The sequence below is a fragment of the Pseudochaenichthys georgianus genome, chromosome 5 (assembly GCF_902827115.2).
Source record: "Pseudochaenichthys georgianus chromosome 5, fPseGeo1.2, whole genome shotgun sequence".
NCBI lineage: Eukaryota > Metazoa > Chordata > Actinopteri > Perciformes > Channichthyidae > Pseudochaenichthys > Pseudochaenichthys georgianus.
In genome coordinates this window covers 6,471,161-6,494,642 of record NC_047507.1, presented here as the reverse complement: position 1 = coordinate 6,494,642, position 23,482 = coordinate 6,471,161, and the positions used below count along the sequence as shown (strand labels likewise).

At 44.3% G+C, this 23,482-nt stretch overlaps 1 protein-coding gene across 4 annotated transcripts in view; it reads right to left on the bottom strand.

Annotated features, from left to right (window-relative positions):
* The window catches only part of LOC117446747 (semaphorin-3F-like), a 71,314-nt gene that overhangs the window by 16,254 nt on the left and 31,578 nt on the right, over positions 1-23,482 (bottom strand). For 2 of the 4 annotated variants that reach the window (XM_034083127.2, XM_071203057.1), the window contains exons 3-10: positions 13,504-13,664; positions 13,120-13,182; positions 12,565-12,684; positions 10,329-10,418; positions 8,626-8,719; positions 5,143-5,262; positions 4,779-4,918; positions 3,139-3,253 (exon numbers count right to left, since the gene is read on the bottom strand). In XM_034083127.2, the coding sequence (XP_033939018.1) occupies positions 3,139-3,253; positions 4,779-4,918; positions 5,143-5,262; positions 8,626-8,719; positions 10,329-10,418; positions 12,565-12,684; positions 13,120-13,182; positions 13,504-13,664 (903 nt within the window). The remainder of the gene's footprint in view (positions 1-3,138; positions 3,254-4,778; positions 4,919-5,142; positions 5,263-8,625; positions 8,720-10,328; positions 10,419-12,564; positions 12,685-13,119; positions 13,183-13,503; positions 13,665-23,482) is intronic. The other 2 variants (XM_034083129.2, XM_071203058.1) reach the window with 1 other exon arrangement.

Here is a 23,482-nt window from a genome sequence, read left to right as displayed (position 1 = left end):
AAAGCTATACTGACGGGGCAGTGATGACTTAGCTCCAGGGGATCTTGGGTGCTAAGAAGAGTATGGAAACTATCCATATTGCAAAGCATATTTTTCGATATTTGTACAGCAATAAAATCTCAGCCACGCTGTACATCCCATTCCCTAAACAAAAAGGTTACCTTAATCAGCCTTTGGGTTGTTTTTGTAAATCTGCTGTCCGCGCCTCTAAGTCTCTCTCCATTTTCCATTTGGCACATGCCTTTGCCTTTACTTCTCTCTATCAATTGATGACTTGTTTTAAAATGTTCCACATCTAAACTAAAGGATTTTCTTTGTTTTTCAGTAAGAATTCATGTAGGTCTGTGTTTTACATCACTTTCGTGTTTCATATTTCACAACTGTAAAAACCCCCCCAGGTCTCAGGCGTGCTTTGCCATAATGCTTTTTCTACAGCTGGTCAGGATATTTCAACAAACGTGTCAGTAATAACTTGTAGAGTCATTTTATTAAAACCCTTAAAGAAAGGGGGGAAAGTTTAAGACTCACTCAAGCAAGGCTAACAAATCCTTCTGAACTTTCCCTGGCTTGAAACAATCTTCAGCTGTGTAATGTAATACATCTACAGTGCCTCAGTACATCTCGTATACATGTAGACTCAAGTAGTTTAACCTTTTGGCAAATATGCTCACAAGCTTTCTTGCCAAGAATTCAATGAGAAGATTGATTGATACCACTCTCATATGCGTAGGCTACTGTAATATATGAAGCTTATCATGAATACTAGAACCAGCGTAAACAAGGTAACTGAAAAGTAATATGTTTGCCTTTCAGAAACCTGCAGGTCCGCTGCAACTCTTACTACTTTTAAATCCAGGCTGAAGACTGTTCTTTTTGTCGCTGCTTTTAATTGAACTATTCATATCTTAAACTGCACTGTAACTTTTATCCATGTATTTTTTCTTTTTATGTTTATTAGCTTTTATTTTTAATGACTGATTTTAAATGCCATTTTCTTAATGTCTTTCGTTTTTTGTAAAGCACTTTGAATTGCCTTGTGTTGAAAAGTGCTATATAAATAAACTTGCCTTGCCTAAAGTGAAGTGGTTTTGTGGAAATCTGGGAAATGTCTTCCTGGAATCCTGAAAAAAACCATTGTAATCTTAACACTTTATTTAAAAAAGATATGTATAACTTGATTAGTGAGCTTTCGTCATGCTGGGAGTATGATATCTTTGCTTTTAGCCAGAGCTAGCTAAACGGCGCTAAGCTAACTGCCTCATGGCTGTGGCTTCATATTGTGGTTACAGCATGAGAGTTGTCTAACTAACTAACTACTTCAAGGGTTATTTTAAAAACGTCAAACTATTACTTCAAGGACTTCAATTCAGTGTACAAAGGTTAAAGACCAATTAGCCCTTAAGAAATCCTTAAATCTGTGCCGACTCAAACTTAACACAAACTGAAGCCACTAGCATCAAACTCAAATCATATCCAATGTATTGTTCCCCCCGGGAGTCTTTGCTATTCAAACTGACATGCATTGTCCTTCTCTTTAGGCATGTCTCCCCTGTCATGCATGTCCTTGGTTGTTGTCTAATTTAAGCAGTTAGCGTTAAGCCATCACTGGTGCCAAACATTGACAACTCTCCAGCTCCGTCACAAAGCCACTCTGCAGCAGCACGCCCGTGTCCTCCCTGACCTGACAGATACAGAATCCTCATTTGTAAGGCTGCAAACATGGCAAGACAAAACGTGTGTCCATTATTTTGTTGGTTAAAGAGGTATAAAACAAACGTCACTTGTAAAAACAAAGCGTTGGAGCTGCACGCAGATAAAAACATTGTATGCGTCAGCCAGATAAAGAGACACAAACACGATCATCAGATTCAACAGGCACTTTTCATTCTTGAGATTAGTTCTAGAGCAACAGTTGCCTCAAGCACCAGTCCCCTATCACTGTTTGGGTTTATTTTAAACCAGTGAGACAGAAAGGGAAAGAGCTTCCCCTGGAGATGCTAATAGTCTCACACTCTCAGACATTCCTGCCTGGCGATCTGATCTGCACGCCATCAGGACACCCCCCTACACACATCCATAAAACACACACTTTTGTTTAAGACATCTTGAAAGAAAACTTCAACAACCGCATGTGTGTCATTCTCATTACAGTACACTATAGGGGCCAAATGATGGGAGTGGGCCAAGGACTTAGCTCTAGTGTGTGTGTGTGTGTGTGTGTGTGTGTGTGTGTGTGTGTGTGTGTGTGTGTGTGTGTGTGTGTGTGTGTGTGTGTGTGTGTGTGTGTGTGTGTGTGTGTGTGTGTGTGTACACGCTCTTGGCAGGTGCTGCAGTCGAATCTAACCCGCAGTACATTATTCTCTACTTAATATATCAGACGTGATCATACGTGACAGGAACTTGAAAATGAATATGTCTGGAATAAATTCCGTCTTGTCATTCTGCCATTCTCTTCTTTTCGATGTGATACTGACTTTCAAAATGATTAACTGCACAAAGAGAGGATTTGGTTTCTCTCGAAAAACAGTGGTTAACACACGCACACTGTAAGACGGTAGTGATACTATTATTTTTGAAAAAGTAGTGCCTCTGTGTTAAATAGAAGTCCGCTATTCCATGTCACAGTTCGAGTCATTTTAATGTCAATGATATAGCCTACAGATACACTTCTTAACAATAACTTGCATAATACAATTCTCAGAGAAAATGAAATGTCTCTTATTCAGGTGCAACAAAGGCGTGTTTATATTTCAGATAACTAAAACCATCTAGTTTTAAAAATGTTTGTGAAACGACAAAGATCATCATAGTGTATTTTAAATATGTGGCTTTAAATGTAAATTCATGACAACATCGGGCAGACAAACAAAACTCTGAAGCATTCACTTTGTTTTTAAATAATGTGCAAATTAACTAAATGAAACGATGAGTTGCTGGGATAGATGTGTCGGATGGAATCTGGCAACATCGGTGGGAAGCAAATGGAAAACACATCAGATGTCTGACGGTCTCTTTGATTGACAATGAAGTCTAAACAACACCCCCCCCCCACACCAAGTGCCCCGCAGATCACTGCGTCAACTGAACATTGTGAAAGGAACCTCACTTTGCAATTGTCGTGAAGGTGTTTGTACTTACGGAGCTCATCGAAGTGCGTCTCCATGCCGTCGGCGCCCGGCACGGAGCAGATGAGCCTGGCCTTCAGGAAGGTGCTCCACTTGTTCACCAGACAGCAATGGCCGCCATCATCATTCTGTATTAAGAGGGGTGGAGACACAGAACAGTTTCCATCACACTCACATCCTCCCGTCTTCCCTTCTGAAAACAAACCCAGGTGGAGCCACACACACACACACACACACACACACACACACACACACACACACACACACACACACACACACACACACACACACACACCCACACACCACACACACACACACACACACACACACACACACACACACACACACACACACACACACACACACAACACACACACACACACACACACACACACACACACACACACAGTACATGATGCAAAGCCAGGAAGCTAAGAGGGAGGGGGGGTTGCGATGGTAAACACTGTCTCCTCCTATTTAGACTCTCCCATCTGTGGTGGAGCGAGGCCAGAATCTATCCCAGTAAGAAAGAGCCGACACCAGTATGTGCTCCATAATCAGCGTCTTTAGAGAAAGAATGTATTTTTCCTTCTGAAGGCTGGATGTAGGCTTTTCCACGCACTTCTGATGAATCCCATTGTGGGATTTGAAATGTTTTTAGAATTCCCAGTGTAATTACAGTATACCGAGTGTCTTTAAGGTGGTGTGCGGGGTGCGGAGCGAGTGGCAATAAAAGTATCCAGATGTGAGGAGAAGTGGGAATGACAGCCCACTGAGAGGCGAGCGAGTGTTTGTGTGCCGGGTCAGCACCTGACCCCCTCAAATAATTAAAACGGTGAACAGCTGAGGCGACAAGCACACGTACGCCACATTTTCTCACTTATACCCGTGCTCATACACTCCCTGTACCGCTCACGTATGCACGCAAATCCATACGGGGACGCATGGACACACGCTAACACCGTATAAACACTTTCTATTCACATTTGTTGATATTTGTTTTTGTTGCTAAGCTACATTTGCATTTCTAGTGTAAACAGGCTTACAGTAAGAGGAGGAATATTGTGAATGGATAACACAACGATGCAAAAGACTTGATATCAATAGTATATATATCAAGGATTTTGATTGTGAAAAGTACAAATGGAAGAAGTATATGTATGAGGTGTCGGCCTACGGAGCTTCAGTGTTGTTAGTTTATAATCCTTTTAAACACAAGCAGAACTCAACCAGTGGAAAAGATTTTTAAAAATGGATGTCGTTCCAGAAAAAAAACGATGTCGCTTTTACGCTGCGTATTACTTGCGTTCTGTTTTAAAAGATAATTCATGACATAACATATATTGACATGCGAAAAAACGAGTGAAATGTTTTACACTAAACGCTTCAAATGTTTTCAGGACTACCAGGGAGAAGAGGTCAGGAGGTCACCGGGTCAGAGGTCAGAGGGCGACCTCCCACACAGAGGGGTGCATTGTAGACAGGAAGGTTAAAGACACATGTGGATTCCAGCACGTCAGCGTTGACCAAACACTAGTTTGCCTGCGGAGCCCCCCGCCTGGGGAGCCCCCCGCCTGCTCTTCATATCGACGCAGGTTTTCTTTTCATTATGTTTACACCCAAAAACAAACACGCTTCCCACTGTGTACACACCAGGCAGATGCGTCCAATACGGGACTGGGTTACCGGAGTCTGGCCCATCTCGGATGACTTCTCCCGGAAGAAGAAATACAGCTTGTCGTCATTTCTCTCTGCGCTGTCAGGGATGAGCTTCACGTGGATGAAAGTAGGGTCTGTGGGGAGAGAGGTGGTGAGATCTTAAGGTCGAAGACGCCTTTCGGGAAACATCTGGCTGGAAATCTTCTATAAACTGTCAGCATTTCCTGTTGATCATTTGTTGGGGGATTCTTCACACATGCCAACGCCAGAATCTTAACATGTACTCACACATTTGGGATAACACATCTTCCTCACACACTGGATGAGTATCATTGTGAAGCTTTTGAAGAACATTTACCATTTAACCATCTGGAGTTGTACTGATCGGTCCGCATGGCAGTCTTTGTTCCCAGAGTCCGGAAAATGGCCGAGTCTGTTCCCATAAAGTCAACATAGACCCCCGCATACAGTTCACCATCTAAGAGAGGGGACGGCTCAGTTTAGAGACGTTCCTTCACTCTGGCACACCAGCATCGTGGCACAACAAAACATGGCTTTTATTTAGAACTCAACATTTCAGGAATGTTTTATTTTATGATACGGACGCTCAGCTTCACAAAGACAAAGATGCTCAATATGTGCAGAGGTTTCTTTACATTTCTTACAAAGGATCCCATAAGACAATTGTATATTTGAGGACAGTGTCTGTATGAGGACGGTGTCATTTATTACCGATGACCGGGGAAATGAAAACAACTTGCCTAACCACAGTCCATTAGCTTTCCCTATTAGGCTTGATTTGTAGCATGGCACACAATGCAGTTTAATATCTTGATATATATACAGTATATTCTATTACATGTAGTTGCTAATGTAAGGTAATGCTCAGAGTGCACTGCCAACCAGACAATCTTATTACTTTACATTTAGCTGACGCTTTTATCCAAAGGGATTACCAATTACAGGGACATTCTCCCTGGAAGGGCTAAGGACTAAGTGCCTTACTCACAACCTTCCGATCTTCAGCCCACTTCACGATCCATTAGACCACCACTACCACACTAATATCTTATTATTATGTATTTACAGTGGCGAGCCGTCAGGGCCCTCTAGAGCCGCTCTGATGGCCTAAAATATTAAAAAAAAATATATATTTAAAACATTAAATAAAATGTTTTTGTTTTAAATTTACACTGAATAAAAATATAAACGCAACACTTTTGTTTTTGCTCCCTTTTTTCATGAGATGAACTCAAAGATCTAAAACATTTTCTATATACACAAAATAACCATTTCTCTCAAATATTGTTCACAAATCTGAAAAAATCTGTGATAGTGAGCACTTCTCCTTTGCCGAGATAATCCATCCCACCTCACAGGTGTGGCATATCAAGATGCTGATTAGACAGCATGATTATTGCACAGGTGTGCTTTAGGCTGGCCACAATAAAAGGCCACTCTGAAACGTGCAATTTTGCTTTATTGGGGGGGTCCGAAAACCAGGCAGTATCTGGTGTGAGGGGTAGGGGTAGGGTTAGGGTAATGTTGTGAATCGAGTGGCCTGTGTTCGTCGTCCATTACATACGCCTGCCCATACCATAACCCCACCACCACCACGGGCCACTCGATTCACAACATTACCCTAACCCTAACCCTAACTCAAACCCTAACCGAACAATATTTGAGAGAAATGGTTATTTTGTGAATATAAAAAATGTTTTAGATCTTTGAGTTCATCTCATGAAAAATGGGAGCAAAAACAAGTTTATACGAGTTATAACGAGTTTATATTTTGTATATTTTTTAAATATTTGTTTCGTTATATTTTTCATTAGTCTACCCTACTTTTATCATTTTTTCGAATCATAAATCTAATCGATAGATTTAATAGATAGATTTCTGATTAGCATAAGTTTGTTCATGATGGCTCATGTCAGTGATAGTGATGACATCGTTGCGAAATTATTAACAGAGTCATTTTCAAGATTGAGTTACAATGATAAATACGAGAGGTATACAAGTCACAGTATATTTTATCGTCAAGTTGCAAATTGTAGTATTATTAGTATAGTATTATTAAATATGGACCAGTACGTTTCCAATTGTTAAATACTTGGGCTAAAACCAATACTATTGGTAACTCTGGACAATAAGATTTAAGCATCAAGGCACTTCCTGTGACACTTCTAAATCCCTCCCAATCTTGAGACCACTATGCCATTTTCTTGAACGATAATAGTACATTCCTTACAGTGCTCGAACTTCCTGAAAACAGCCTTTGCACGCACTCCATAAAGACAAACTATGAGCACATCCATGTGTGCAGACTGACACATGTATACAACAGCCTTGTTAAGGCACAGAAAGGCAAGGTGTTGGTCCTCCAGCTGCAGAGCAGGTGGGACTGTCAGAGAGTAAGCTGACAGCAGGAGGTACAGCAGAGGAAAACACCGTCCCACCACCATTATATTCAATGTCATGGTGTTCATCAGCGCTATATGGAGATTGATGACGCGTCATTAAAACGTCCACGGATGATGGGGTGTCTAATGTGGTGAGCAAGTCCAACGGTGAATCTATTGTTGTGGATCTCGGTCCTTATCAACACCGTGTCCCTTGTAGGATGCTAACTGGAGGAAGTGGGGGATGAATCCATCTTGGATAACAGTGCTGGTTCCATACCGGTCAGCTGGCACTGCGCTAATGTGGGAACGCAGTGGCAGTGATTTACACCCGCTGTCTCGCCCCACAGAGAGAAGATCGCCTTTCACTGGTGGCAACTGTGTGGTCTGTCTCACTAAGTGACCTTGGGCGAAGAGACAGAGGACACTGCCCTTACGAATGCTACACTAGATGAAAGGCTAAACTAATCATGGTTATGTGTAGATACACCAGGACATAATGGATAGATAGTAAATAAACATTGGGACACACTTCCTCGCTGAAGTAGATCTAATTTATTTTCAATATTTTACCCCAAAAGGAGCCCGCCAAAAAAAAAAAAAAAAAAAAAAAAATACAAAAGTTAAAAACTATTCCCTCATTTCAAAATGCTTTGCACATTTTTCCCCTCTCAATCTGAGTCTGTATCCATACTTTTGAAATGTAATAGGTAGCAGTTTACTAGTTACCCTGTAGTAATTGAGTACAGTCAAACTTGTATTCAAAGTTCTTTAATATAACTTGAATAACCAATAGAATTGACTTCTGCATATAAGCTCTTTAATGAAAATATTTAACTTGAAAATAATATCTATGTAATTACTAACACAAGGTCTAGTAGCTGTAATTCAATAACATATTTCTTCCCAGTTACCGTAACTGATTATATTTTGTAATTAAATTACGCAACACCATTACCCCCCCACTGTAAATATAATGGTATGTAAGCAGAGGATTGTTTAACTATTAAAACATGGGCAAATACTTCAGGCCCTGTGGGAAGTAAGACTGTGAGCCTTGGTACACACGTGAATAGAGATCACCTTACTCTTCAAATGGTAATGAAAGCACAGCAATGCTTTCCCAACACGCTTTAAGTATTTTATTGGAAGGCATGATTCCCATTAAGAGACACATCATGTCCACCTCCACCTTAACAAGGACATATGCCTGATGATGTGGCTGATTTGTAAATGCAGCTAACTGTGGGAAAGAATGTAAAGGACACTGAGCGTGACCTTCTTGACTTCTTCTTCTTCTCCAATGGCAGACGGAAAAGAACTTTAAAAATATGCATTATGAGGCATCTAAAGAAAAAGATAAACAATCCATGAAACTGCCGTTGCTAGGCCTGCCCATGGTTACGCCCTCACGTGACCAAACCCATGGCGATACTCACTGATCAAAGCTGACACGCTGTTGACATTCGGGTCGTAGGAGCACTTCCCCTTCCCAGACTCCACTTTGCCCGGCTCCAAATGGAAGATGTCTTCCTGAAATGGGAAAAGAAATCACATGGATACAGCAATACATTCAGCACTCTTCATCTCGTCACCATGATTCCCTCGTGTGGGGAAAGCGAGGCAGCCAATGTGCTCCGCCTGACTCCTGTGGGACCTCTACGGCCTGATGGGGGATGGAGTATCAGAATAATGAGCGTGCGTTCTTACGGAAAAATACATGCAGGGAAGCAAGGAATTTCTGATCCATGTCTACGCCACTTTACTGCGGGAAAACAACACCGTCTTCTTCCCTCGGCACTATAAACTACATGCCAGACGTCTCTCAGCTGCTCGGTGCCTATGGCTGCTGACACCTGTAATCCAGCACAGCGAAAACAACCGGGGATGGAGGCGGGATGACTGATGCTCACCGCTCGTGGCATCACTGCACGCAAGCACCGCGAGTTGATTGGCAGGAATGAGGGCTTGGGAAATGAATTAGTGGCGTGCGATGACATGTCCTGTAGCTCCGCCTCAGAAAGCAAAGCACGTCCAAAACCAAATAGTTCACTCGCAACGGGTACGGCGATGGAGACATTTCTGTCATTGTCCATCAGCGCTAAATCAGGGGAGCGAATACAGCACTGTGCCAAACTCACTTCATTGCCTCGTGTAATTCCCTACTCATCTTTGATTACAATCAGCACTCGTGCAAGTAAGGAGGTGCTGGAGGCCGACTCCCAGCCGCGCCAGATGTCGACGTGTAAGAAAAAAGGTCACAAACATGTATGTGTACCAGAGGGGAACTGTGCCCTGAGCGTACTTTTACAACCGTGCCGTAAAATATGACCCTTCCCCAAAAGTTGAAACATGTTTGGAATAAAGAAACTTTCAAAGAGTGGCACCTCGAGCCTTTATGTCCTGCGTGAGTCCCTCTCGGTGTTTCAAAGTGCGCGGAGAGCTCAAACAGTGGAGGCATGTTCAAGTATGCAGCTCCTTTGCAGCACAGCTAGTTGGCTACAGATGGCTGCTGTTTGCTCTGGGCCAACAGAGCCTGCTGCGGGTCAGATGCTGAGGAGTGGGAGAGACGGCACCACATTCCTGCAGGAGGTGGAGGAGGGCCCGATGCGGGGAGGGGCTGAGGGGCGGGGCATCCTGCGTTGTCTCAGATAAGCGGGAGGATTCATCTGATCTGTATTTAATGGGCTCTGAGATGCAACACAAAAGGAGTATGCCATGCACTGGACAGCTGTGGAAGATAATTAAATGTGAGTCTTGCAAAAGTCAACTGATAACAGCCGCCACTTGATAACCCAGTTCTCATGCAAAAATGTGACATTTAGCACAGACGCAAAGCACGGATGGAGAATGGCGAACACACAAGGGGTGTTTAGACAATGAGGCGAACACAAAGAGAACATGGGTGAAACAAAAAAGACATTAAATGCAATTCCACATCACACAAAAATCAACGGTGGTGCACGGACTGGAAGGGATGCATGCTAAATGTTACGGAGATAAACAAGTGATGGCCGTGTTAGGGATGGTGAGGACAAAATGTGATCAGACACACACAAAGGAAGGGGGGGGAGCATGCTGCTGGGGACCGCGAGCCCGGGCAGAACGCAGGGCTGCGGTGCAGACAGGGCCCACATCGCACCTTAAGTCCAGGCGTGTCGTGCACCGCGCTGGGTTCAGCTGCGCGGCTAGCCCTCCCTCTGGCCTGGGCCATCTGCAGATACATGGAGGTCTAAAACAGGAGACAGCAACAGAGTCTGGATGTTACGCCACTGAGGAGGAGGGATCAGGGACCTGTCGGAGCTTCATCTCTCGAAACTGGCCTGGTTTTTAGAAAGGATCAGAAACTCACCAAAGCAATGCTACTGAGAGACTAGAAAATGGAACCAGGGATTTTGCAGGTTAAGAAGTTAAGAATTAGATGTAATACTGGTTTCTTCTGTATGGTTATATTCAACAAAAATGTGTTAGAATGAAAATAAGTGATAGCATTTCTTTGAGTCAGACCAGAACGCTGTCAAAGGGTCGGATAGAGTTCTGGCTAAAGCACTTGCTCATCTTGGCCGCGGTGACTGCAGCCGAACAATAATGAAGGTTTGCTGGAGTCTGTTAGCAAGTTGTACTTCTGGCTTAATCGCTTTGACACTTTTCACCTGGGTTTCAAACACTTAATCCATTACTAATTTGACATTCTTTATAAAAAAAGAGGCAGCCCCAGGCTTCATACGGCTGCCAGCTGGCTTCAATAACATATTCTCCATCCACATCAGGTTAAATTGTACATTTCCCCATCGCAGCAAAGTGTAGAAGAATTGCATCCGAGTCTTAATCTTGTTAAATTAAAGATTGAAATCCAAAGGAGCTGGAAGGGTAGAATAATAGTGAGTAGAACTGATCGGGAGGAAGCTTGTTTTGTTTCAGTTGAGCTCCCATTCTGAGGGAAACATAAATAAATCAGTAAAGCATTATTTTCAAAATGTTCCAAAACATTCAACCTTTTCGGGCCTACATTTAAAACAATTGAATTTAAGAATGTTAACGACCCGTGAAAACCTTTAGGAATGCAAGTGAATTAGGAACATATACTATGTGTGTGAAGGATTGTGCAGCAAACGTGTGTAGCTTTATTTGACCAGATGGTTCCCTATCCTGTGGTTGAGTCAATAAAGGCGCTCGCAGTATGCTTCATACATTCCCCTAAAAGCTGCTGCCAAAGCAAAACATTTGGCTATTACCGTTTACAAAAACTACAGGGCCCCTACTTAAAGCTGGCAAGCCTAAGAATATACCCTGCAGCGGTGAAATCAAATGACAAAAACCTGTCTGAAAGTTGAATTATTAATGATAGAAAGGTCTGCGGCAGGATATATGTATATATAGACTATTCTGCACTATTATATTATTCTATTTCATTTTATTTACTTGCACTATTTTATCCGTTTTATTGTGTTGCACTGTTGGAGGTGCCTGTGACCTAAGATGTTCATTGCACTACAGTCGCTTTGCACACATGACAATAAAAGCCTTTATCTTGAATATGTGTGTATCAATTAATTTCCAATCAGTCCCCAGCCCAGCTGAGAAAGGTGGTCATGGAGGGTTTGTTTGGGGGGGGGGGGGGACTCGGACCCGTCTGCTCAGTGTGACGGAGGAAAAAACAGTCCTCTCATTAATGGACTAGAACTGGAACATTCCACTGGCACCCCATAATGGGAGCTCCCACTTCCAATTACCCAACGTCTCACACGCTGGCGGCTGGCGGGCGGCCTGGATGCATGAAGGGGTGAATGGATAGGTGAGTGGATGGATGGAAGCCCTTCATTAGCAGAGGGTCATGTAGGAACCATATGCAACAGGGGACTCATGCGAGGCACGCTTGCCGTTGCAGCAGCACTGTATATCTCCAGGGAGAGTCCAACGGGGACATTAATATTTTATTTATCCGGTTTTTAAAACTCCCCCGGCCGTCATTAAGGGAACAAGTGTGATATTTAAGGAAGAGTGAGGTGTTAAAGGGGAGTAACGCAAAGGCAGGGACGACTGGCTCGGTTTAGGAAATTCAAGAGGTCCCATTAAAAGGCTGAGACTAAACAGAGCAGCTTTAACGGCTCGCTGGGGAGGACAGCTGTGCGCCGGTGAAGCTGTGCTGCTTGGCCAGACGCGGAGACATGGTACCTCGAGCAGGCTTAATGATGGAGGGAAATCGTAAAGGGAACCCAGCGTAAGGTGGATAGAGAACCCTGGTAAGAGAAAAAAAAAAAAAGGGAGAGGCCAAGCTATGCCATTCATGACGCAGATGGAGAAAGCTGTTTATGTTGGCCGAGTCGATGTAAAAGGAGTTCATCTCCTTTGCTTGAACACTCCTCGTTCATCCTAACCTGGGGTTTGCGTCCCCTGTTCACGAAGGTACAGACTGGATTGTAAGCTCCCGTCCCACAGATGTACAGATGAGTCCGGTTCCATGGCTCGACCAGGCGGATGAAGTTTGCACACTCCTCCTGGAGACACAAAGACCAATTAGTGGGCAATAAACTTCGAAATAAAAAGACATTTATAGCCGTGGTTTACTGGTACACCTCCTGCAGCTTTACCGTAAGTCTAAGTGGATGGAAATAAACCTGTTATACTGTGCTTCGCTGTATATCTGGACAATATATCAAACTATCTGCCAATAGTGTTGTGCTGCCCACCCTGGCCTGGCAGAGCGGAGAGTGGTGAGATTGACTTTGCTCCAAATCCATTTCGGTCTCTTTGGCGAGGCAGCTCTTTCACTCCGAACCCAACAGGTGATTTTAACAAGGTTCCTCACTTGTGCAAACCATTTGTACAATGGAGGGAGCTCGTATTTTCTCATTCTATCAAGTTGATGGAAATCACCTCGGCAGAACGACCCCGCTGAGCTTACGGGTGCTGTCAACAACAGGCGTACTTACAATGGCATCCTTCCCGCTCACAAGGCACTCCATCTTTCTTCGCTCGGACACCGGCCAGTGGAGCTGTGACGCAGGAACAGAGGACATGTCATAGTTACAATCCAACCCGTTATACATCCCTGGCATTTATGAGATATCGGCTGAAACTGCGAAAAGGATATCCACCCAGGCTAATATTAGTCCTGTCGGGATTGTCATAACCCAATTACAGTGTTTCAATGAACCGGCACCAGAAGAAATACCGGTCCAAGAACAACTAGATGTGAGCAACATGTGTGATGCTGGGGCAATAGAGGAGAGGAGTGTTCCCTTAGGGGCAGCTGTTGTAGCGCTGAGGCAAAGGGGCCAGAGTTTAGGGAAAGTGCACGATGGGAATGGTCTTACGATATGTGGTTCCTTGTTGATGTCATGGAGGTCCAGAGAGAGGATGTGGTCCTTGCTGCCCACGTACATGCGGTCATGGTCCTCATCCATACGCAGGATCCGGTAGTCGCTGGTGTTGAGGATGAATGCGAAGTGATGAGCGGTACCGGTGGATCTCAGCTCTGCACGGAGACAGAAATACACCATTTAGTGACAGCTGTGGTGCACATGCACATTTTCAGACACACACGCATGCACAACTGACACATTCCCTGTGCCACGCCTGCATACCCGGGTGGAGTTTACTGATGTTTTTTTTTTCCACCAACACGGCTGTAACTTGACGCTGCGCATTAGAGACAAGTGCTACTGAGCGTCTGTCACACTGTGTTGATGGCTTAATACCTCCGGAGTGGATCAGAGGATCTAGAAAAGTCATCAATGGCTGCCGTTGAGTGCGAGACCGAAGTTAGAAAAGACAGACGCAGTCGTTTGACGGATAGATGTGTTTACTACAGATGATACCGTGTGGAAGACGTTAAGGTGTCTGAAAAGTGGCCAACACTGAAAATATTCTACTTTTACTCACAATATAATTTAAGGAAGTAGAAACACATTATATTGCAATTATTTTGACGAACACTGATTTTCATTCACAAAATCAATGAACATGAGGATCAGTCCTAAACAAGGATTTTATTTAGTAGGTCTTTCAAATACGAAATCATCTGCAGCACCACAATACTTAATATACAATCATATTTTCACATATTTTGCCTTTACCAGATATTGTACTTCCTGCTATTTGGATATTGCTCTAGTCAATATTGCGATTTAGATATAGTTCCCATCAATTGTCCCGACCTTCATTGTACAAAATATCAGTAGAAGCTATGTTCATGTTCGTTATGGACGCTTACGAAGTGAATCCACCAAGTCACTTATTCCTAAATGTTTTCTCCATTTCAAACCTTTGTTCTGATTCCCACCAAAGATCTATTGATCCAATGGATGTTAAAGGTGGGTAGGTAAGTTTGAGAAACCGGCTCGAGATCGCTAGAATTTGAAAATACACAACCGGAGAAAATCTGCCACTTCCTTACAGAGCCCCTCCTCCAACACACACGAACGCGCACATGACCAATGAGGGCACGAGATAAGTTTGTGCCCCGATGGAAGGCTGACAGGCAGGGAGGCCATCCCCCGGCTAATCGGATTGGTTGTACTTTTTACAGTATTACGGCTTCTACAGATGACATTTTTTTTATGGATTTGTTGTCAAAGCACTTCAGATATTCATTGCTATCGGGATGTTAAGAGCATTCCATGGAATATAACAAAAAGTGTATCTCGAGCCGGTTTCTGAAACTTACCTACCCCACCTTTAACTATTGAAATATTACATTTTGGGTCCATCAAGTCACACCAACATTGGCTTGTCCATCATTTCGAAGTCATGTCTACTTCCAGAAATGACTTTGAATTGTTTTTAATCATTAATTAATCATAAAGCTGAAGTCCCACTCTGATGGGCTGGGGTAAAAAGTGATGGCAGCCAAAGGCCAAGAACTGGTTACCATTACCTCAAAATGGTTGCCAATGGGGAACACATTTCTAGAAATAGGTCCTACTGCTTCATCCCTGGCTTGAAGGTACTCTCTAAAGGTCAGAGGAGTGTGCACCATGGTAAGACAAAGCAGTCGACTAGTCCACTCATGTTGAGAGCAACCTAATCTTCCTTTAGCTCCATGTTTGAGTGTTTGTTTGATGTGTTCTTCTTGGTTCAGCAGCCACGTACAGGCGGGGCAAAGAGGCCACAGCTAAGACAGCGAAGGCCCCATGCCACACCATAGACAAACACACTCCTCTACAATCTATAAGGGAGAGGCAATGGAGGGTGGCCTCAACGTATTGTTGGACAAACAGAGGTTTCTCTCCAACAGCTGGAAGTCCCGTTTCACTGGTTGCTTTATTCTACAACCGGACAGACCACAAGAAAGCAGAAACAGGGAACCGCACTTTGAGGTTAACCCGAGTTCTTCGCTTGTTGATTTAGCAGCCCAAAAATGTGGTGAAAGGGAAACCAAAGGATAAACTGTTCAAATACAGTTAGCTTTGTTTCAATGTTTACAAATGATACATCAGAGCAGAGGTGTGCCAGTGTGTAATGAAAGCAAGGCTGTGTGAAGTGAAGTCGACCTGGGGAGTCGGGCCGAACTAAGCAGCGGCCAAGACTTATACAAATAAGTCATTTCAAGATTTGAAAATGTTTAGGGCGGCTGATGGATAAGCACTTTTTGAAAGTCATGTTCAACGTGTTTGAAGTAACTGGGAAATACTCTTGTGCGGTTGTGAGGTGGCTCAGCGGAAGAGGGCTGGACACCAAAGCATGCAAAGCCATCAACATGTCCACCATTGGGCCTTAAAATAAACACCATCTCGAGACCTTTTTTAAACAGACTCCCTATGGAAGTCTTTCCTGCCAGATCTAAATTTAACGCAGGGGTTACGTCAATAAGCAATGATTAATAGCATTAGATTTGCTATATTTGTACAGTTTGATTTAATAACTGCCCACCAAAGGAATGCTTACAGGGCAGCAGAGTGATTGACAGCTGTCGGAGCCTACGGCGGAGGAGATGCAACATGTGGCCGGTCCCCGTGATTATTTGTGTTGGAGACCGAAGTTGAATGATGAGTCCCCCATGCACTCTTGCTATGTTTATATGTGCGTGCGGCGTGAGTGAAACACACCGGATAAGAACGCGCTGTACACACACACATTCCGAAAGGGCTCGTCGAAGCCCTTCCTGAAGCAGGTTGTCAGCAACTTCTCCGTGTGTGTTTGTTGTCAGAGAGAAGCTGGATGGGACCATCTGTCAGCTGGAGAGGGAATGTGAACAGTGCTTGGCAACAACACACCCTATAGAGAGCCGCGCATTACCAACACATTGTAATCTAATCTCATAATCACACAATAACGTGCGGGGAGTCTCCGTGTACCCCACAGCATGTTCAAATCCTGCCAAGATACTCAACACTGATGAAATACTTTCCTCATACCTTATCCTCCTAATCCAATTGTACTATAGACTACATCATGGGGAGCGTTGCCTAGTTGATGAGGGTGTTGTTGTAAAATAAAACCCTTGTTTTTATCATGAAAGAAATATGCGAGGGAATGCTATTGTGAAATAAGAATTCAAACATTGAGAAAAGTCTGGCATGTATTAACAACTATGTGAAGGCTTCAACTTACAAAGTGGTCACACGACTCCTTCAGTGCATTCCAAATGCTTTGTATCCGGTCGTATTGCTCACTAGTCATACTCACGTCCGCATAAACACATTGGTTTTAACTGTGCATATGTGCAAAGTGTGTGTTGTGTGTGTGTGTGTGTGTTTGTGTGGGTGTGTGTTGTGGTGTGGTGTGTGTGTGGTGTGTGTGTGGTGTGTGTGTGTGTGTGTGTATACGATAACGATATTACTTTATTGTCAGATCAAGTCTGAAATGTTATGTGTATGTATGTATGTGTGTGACGTATGTGTATGTATGTGTATGTGTATGTGGTATGTGTGTGTGGTGTGTGTGTGTGGTGTGTGTGTGTGTGTGGGTGTGTGTGTGTGTGTGTGTGTGTGTGTGGTGTGGTGTGTGTCTGTATGTGTATACGATACGATATTACTTTGTCAGATCAAGTCTGAAATGTGTATGTATGTATGTGTGTGTGTGTGTGTATGTGTGTGTGGTGTGTGTGTGTGTGTGTGTGTGTGTGGTGTGTGGTGTGTGTGTGTGTGTGTGTGTGTGTGTGTGTTTTAAATTGTAACTTTATAGTCTAAATGTGTTTTGTAGTGAGCATACATTTGGATGTAATTAATATAATTGTGTGAGAGTTTAAAACTGAGGTTTAGTACAGTGTTGTTGTCGTTAGAAACGGCACCCATTTGCTTTAATTGATCAAATATTTGTCTTTCTCTATAAATAAATAGTTCATGTTTACACAGGATGAGGCAATGATATACAAAGGATCTTTTCTGGTTGAAGTAGTCCTTTATGTAAGACTCTTTAAAGCTCAACAGGAGTACAGCTGAATAGGCTGCACATGAATACCACTGGGCCGTTTAATACCATAAGAATGAAACTGTTGAAACGTCTCACCACGACTAAGTCAAAGGAAAGAAGTAAGAGATCTGGTACAAAAAGTGTGAAGTCATCCAGCTACGAGACATCAATCCCTACTCTGTCAGCCTTTCTGCGCACAGTCCCAAAGTCAACCTTTCGCCTCGGGCAGCCGGCATTGTGCGGCTATGAAATGTTGATGGAGGACGCATAATGGCAACTGAGCTGGACTGAGACACTCACCTGGGGGTCTGACCGCCTGTGAACACACAACCAGCAGGACCCTCAGGCTGGTGCCCGGCAAACACACAATCACAACCAGCCAATGGTGGAAGAAGTACTCAGACTTAAGTCAAAGTGCAGTACTACATTTTCAAAATACTCTGTAACAAGGGCAAATCCAGCATTCATCCTATAGTACAAAAGTATTGTCCCAAAGTTAACGGTACTAATGTAAGTAATGTCTCACTTTGGAATTATATATATGAAATGACTGGATTATCATCATTACATTTCACTTGTTAGACGCTTTTATCCAAAGCGACTTACATTCATTCAGTACTGTGGACAATCCCCACGGGAGCAATTTGAGATGAAGTGTCTTACCCAGGGACACAACGACATGCTGACTGCAGTGGACTCGAACTTCTGATTCGAAGTACAGCACACTAACCACTGAGCCACAGCCTCCTGATTAACATTTTACGGAGGTACAGTACAGTACAGTACAGTAAATAGTCATATTCCAGCAATACCACATGAAGACAGAGACCGTGCCGCAATGTGACAGATCAAGAATTATACCCGACTGTAAAATCTAAAAGAATTGTGTAGGGTTGTGTTAAAGTGTGTGGTAAATCCCAAAAGGTAGCATGTTAGCTAGCTGGCATTCAATCGTCTAAAAACATCCCTATTCAATTTGCAAAAAGCTCCGTCTTGCGGATACATTGCGCACTCGATCCACGACATGCCCTCAGTAGCAGATTACACTTTCGAACAGGATCAGCTCGGAGTGGCCGCTGTGCTCTTTGTCCTCCACATTAGGGCATGACAGCATTTCCCCAACACACAGCCTTATCCTGGAGATTTAGAGGCTTGGAGCAGCGAACAAGTGTGTCTATTAGAGCCAGATAAACTCCTGAAGTAGCCCATTACTGTGTGTATGGTTTAGGTTCACGCTGGGGGGTCTGCACACACACACAGCGAGGGCTTTGTTTCGGGGACGCACCGCTTCCCCCTGTGGAATGGCAAAGGCTCTATTAGAGGTGAAAGTAAGCCGGAGAGGGAACATGATACCCTCACTCGAGGTCTCCCCAGCCACGAGGTCCTTTAACAAGTCCTTTAATGAGACTGACATCCTTCATTTCTTTTTTCCTCATTGCTCCATCTTTCGTGTACACAAGTAATGCATACGGGAGAGAGCTCTCATTCCAGAAGGGAGAGGCACTCCGGTCCGCTGTCTCCGGTCGGCTGAACACAGACAATCCTCTCCTCTCTCCCAGCATCTCAAGGTGACACAGCCCACTGCCGGTTCCCACAACTCAACACTCCTCTCTGGCCGGGAGGACGGTTTGTGCCGGTGTTTGAGAACAGGGAGCTGAGTAAGATGAGTCCTGAACACATTCTAGTTCAATGTCAGAGTCCTGAGAGAGACGTAAAAGTCAAATTCACAGACAATTTACTCATCGTCTAAAGCGTATGGTTCTCTACACCAGCTGTAATGTTACAAGAGGAAATTTTATTCTCACTTTCAGGTTCATATTTGTATGTGTTGCCTCGACTGTGACATGTTTACATGCTTTAATGTTTAAAAATGTGTTTTTTTAGGCGGGGTGTGTGGGAGAGAAATTCCATCTGGAAGTAACTTTGGAATTGTAGCCTTTGCAGACCATTTACATGCACACAAACCTATAACACACTACAGGAAAGGGAACACCCCAAATAGCTCTCGAATTACCTTTTTAATGAGTGAGGGTACTTTCATGGCCTTTGGCATATGTGTAGGAGGTATGATTTTCACCCAGGAGACCGTTATTCTGGTTCCATGTGAAGTCAAAAGTCAACTCTTTCCGTAACTTCAAAAACGTAATATGTACCGTACTTTTCGGACTATAAGCCACGACTTTTTCCCCCATTTTTTGTGTACAGCTAACGGCCACTAGGGAACCTCCTAAATCTATGGATTTTACAGGTAAAATTAACCACCTTAACTCTACGGGCTCTAGGACCGGTCCGCACCCGCCACCTTTAAGCGGCGGGCTCCAGCAGGAAAAGCTGGAGGCCGGAAAAGAGTGAGACAGGTAGCGCGCCAAAATAAAAGTGGAACCGAGCGACAGAACGAGAGCAAGACAGACGGACAATTTAGCTGCTGCGGCTCATATGCAGGTGCGCTTTATAGTCCGAACAGTACGGTACCTTTTTTTTAGGCCAAACCATAATATTTGTCTAAACCTTACCGAGTAGTCGTGTTGTTTTGATAGCCATGAGCCACAGGTTTAAGACTGTTACTGTAATGTGTGAGAAAAGACAAAACTGCGAATGCACTCACATCGCATGGGAAGGTAAGGTTATAGGAGACAGAGATGTGTCTCCAGAGTATACTCATGGGACTCTCCGCACTGAAACCTTTTTGAAAAAGCCGTGTCTGCCAGTCCTTACACACAGCATGCCTAACAAATCACCATCACTACCTGCTGACATATTGTCTTAGCTGATTTGTGAAGGAGGGAAGTCTATCCAATAACCCTGGCTCTGGCTCAACACGAAAACAAGCAGCCAAATTGCGAAAGTACAGACCCAAAGTATATTATATCCAATAGATTTATGTTCAGGGATTGACAGGTTGATGTTAATATCCGAGTTCATCTTTCACCGTACATTTGGAACCACCGTCTTCCTGTTTGCAGTTTTTCTTAAAGCCCTCGTACAATACAGGGGTTGTGCTGGGAAGCGCCTGAGCCCCTTCCTCAGACCACTATAAATAATACCAGTCTTTCTGTCAGCCTGCCTGGTGAGATGAGGTATGGAATCATGCCTCTCTGTCAGACCGAGCCTCCTCCTGAGAGAACACTTGGCTGCCGACTGCAGGCCTGCATGTTATAGCATATCTCCCCGTCTTAAAGGAATAGCCAACGGGCCAAATGTACCTTGGAAATATGCTTGGACACGAAAGTTCAATGTCAAGCGCCTCACACTCAGGAGCTCCAGAAAAAGAAAAAGAAAACGTGTTCATGCTTTCTTGTACGACATGATTTCCTGCCACGCTTGGAAAGCACAGACTGGATTGTATGCATCGTATTCAGGCACTTAATGCATCCTAACGTCAGAATCGCCTCGCATTCGGGATGTATTGCTGCATCCAGTGTGATTCAGCTGCACACCCCACTCGTAACTTGACACATTGGGTAAGTGGTGGGATCGTGGAAAACGGTGTGGTTAAACAAAACAAAGAATACTGAGGACGTTTGAAGAGGGGTATTTACACACCCTGGCGTTTGACAGCATGGCGCACACTCGCTTCATGACACTGATATGGGTGTTCCGGCCCGCTGCATATTTCCCCGCTTTGAAATTGGGTAAATTAAAAGAGCAGGCGGCTGCCAACGACAGTGCAGAGCGTGTTGCTGCTCGAAGCCGGCGAGGAGGTGAAGAGGATGGGGGATGGTGATGGGGGAGAGACAACAAAGTTTGCGGTCGGTTGCTTTGACACCGAACAGGAAGGGAGCGATGAGCAATGTGGAGCGAAGTGTGTAGCAATCACCCGCTCGGCTCACGGGTCTGTGCTCTCCCCTTTGTGGAGCGCGTGGTCGATGATTAGAAAGTGGAGCCCTCCTGTCCAAAGACCACGGTAAAGCTGCAGCACGTAATTCCACTGAAATAACACTAAACCGAAAAGTCTAGCGTTCGGTTCGTGCAACAAAGCGACGGAAATACCCCGTTAGCTCGCGGCGCATCGAAAACAATCTGCACCACCTGAGGCCCTTTCCGAGCCGTCGGGAGAGGGGTGCGTCGGTTCACACGCACCGGAGTGACAGCAGCGATAATTAGGGTGTTTAAGAGGGGGCGGGGGAGGTGGCATGCTCTCGCACTTCAAAGGCAGCACTTGTCAGGAAACCTGGCCAAATATTTTGAATGCTGTCAATGCAGAGGAGGAAAAGTGCAGCTCAGACAGTATTATTACCCTTCAGAAGACACGCTTCATTTCAACAACAGCGACGGAGCGATGCACAAAAGACGCATTGCTTTTGGGGGGGGGGGGGGGGGTTGCAATGCTGGCAGTCTTCTTTTAACAAGTAATGAGTTGAGACGCCACAGGTGACCGTGCCACAGGTTTAATTACTACATCTCTTTCATTTGAGTCTGCATGATTCAGGAAGTGCCTGCTGCCCATGTACCTGTATAACTGCGCATGTGTTCTCGTGTTGTTATTCCAAACCAAAAGATATTCACTTTAAATGTTGTAAAATAGAAGAAGGCATAAGATCCCGTTATTTTAGAGGCTAAAATCTATTGTTTTTGCAGGAATAATGCAACAATTATCTACATGTCTGTGTTGTTGTTGCAGCATGTGATCAGGGAGGACCGGGTCAACGTGTCTCTTCATTTCTTCTAACATGGCCTTCAAATGTTGCAACAAGATTCCTGTTCACTGAACCGTTGCACACATGCCCGAACTGTGAGTAATTGTCTGGTCTGATTTGAACATGTTAAAGGTCCCGCGTCATGGCCGTTTCCACTGATCATAGTTCCATTGTTGAGGTCTACTAGAATAGATTTATACTGTTCAATGTTTCAAACTCACATTGGTCTCACAGCATCTCTGTAAAGTATGTGTCTTCACTCTCTCCACTACACGGCTAGCTGCAGCTCTTGCCCCCCCCCCCCCCCTCCCTGTGAGCCCAGTGTGCTCCGATTGGTCGGGACCAGTCGGGACGTTGTGAATCGCGCTGAGCTCCGTGGAGGTGTGATTTCCTTGTTTAGCGATACACAGCGAAACACAGCCAAACTCACCCTGAGCACACACAAAGTCACAGCCGAAGTAAAAACAATAAGTGTGGCTTGATACTGAGTGAGAGAAAGGTTGATAGACGCTGTCAGAATGGGTCTGCAGAGAGAATTTCCCCAAGATCCCAACTGTCTGTTATCAGCCTGCAGCCAGGGAGGAGAGATCAGCAGAGCTGCCTGCACTGAGTGTGTGAGGAAGTCCGTGGATTGGTCAATTTGGACCAATCAGCGGGGGCTTAACGTACCGGCTCCGCGGATTGGTCCATTTCGTTCCGGGGACGACATGACGTCATGATGTACCCGGAAGAATCAAATGGACAGTGACGTATCTCCAACGAGGCGTTTTGGGGAGGTATTTTCTGTGTTAGAGTTTTACTCCCTACTTTGAGGGGTTTGACTCTGCACACCGTTTACATGCATACAAACCTTCATAACAACACGGGGACGGGTACTAACCGGAAAAGCATGACATGTCACCTTTAAGGAAATCACGACTTACTCAAAGGAAAGAAAAAAGGATTAGAGCTCCGAAAGTTCCAACCTTAGTGTTTAACGATTGACTTTGTGTGGTATTTTGGTGTTGGGTTGAAATTCATTTGCCCCTTCTAACTCAAAGTGCCCTGAAGCAGCGTAACAAGAGGACAGGCATCGCTTTGTTGTGTGTACGTTCTGCACAATGTGCGTTTTTAGATCACTTTGTTACAAGATGCATTTACACAGTGAGAGTGGAGTTGGCTTGAATCCAGACGCCGGTATCTGAGCCCGGCTGTGGTTCTCCATCTTATCTTAATCTAGCAAAACTTTCTCACAGTGATTTCCTGTATCTGCTCGGATAAGGAAGCGCCTGATATAGGGGCCATTACTGAGCCAACAAACAAG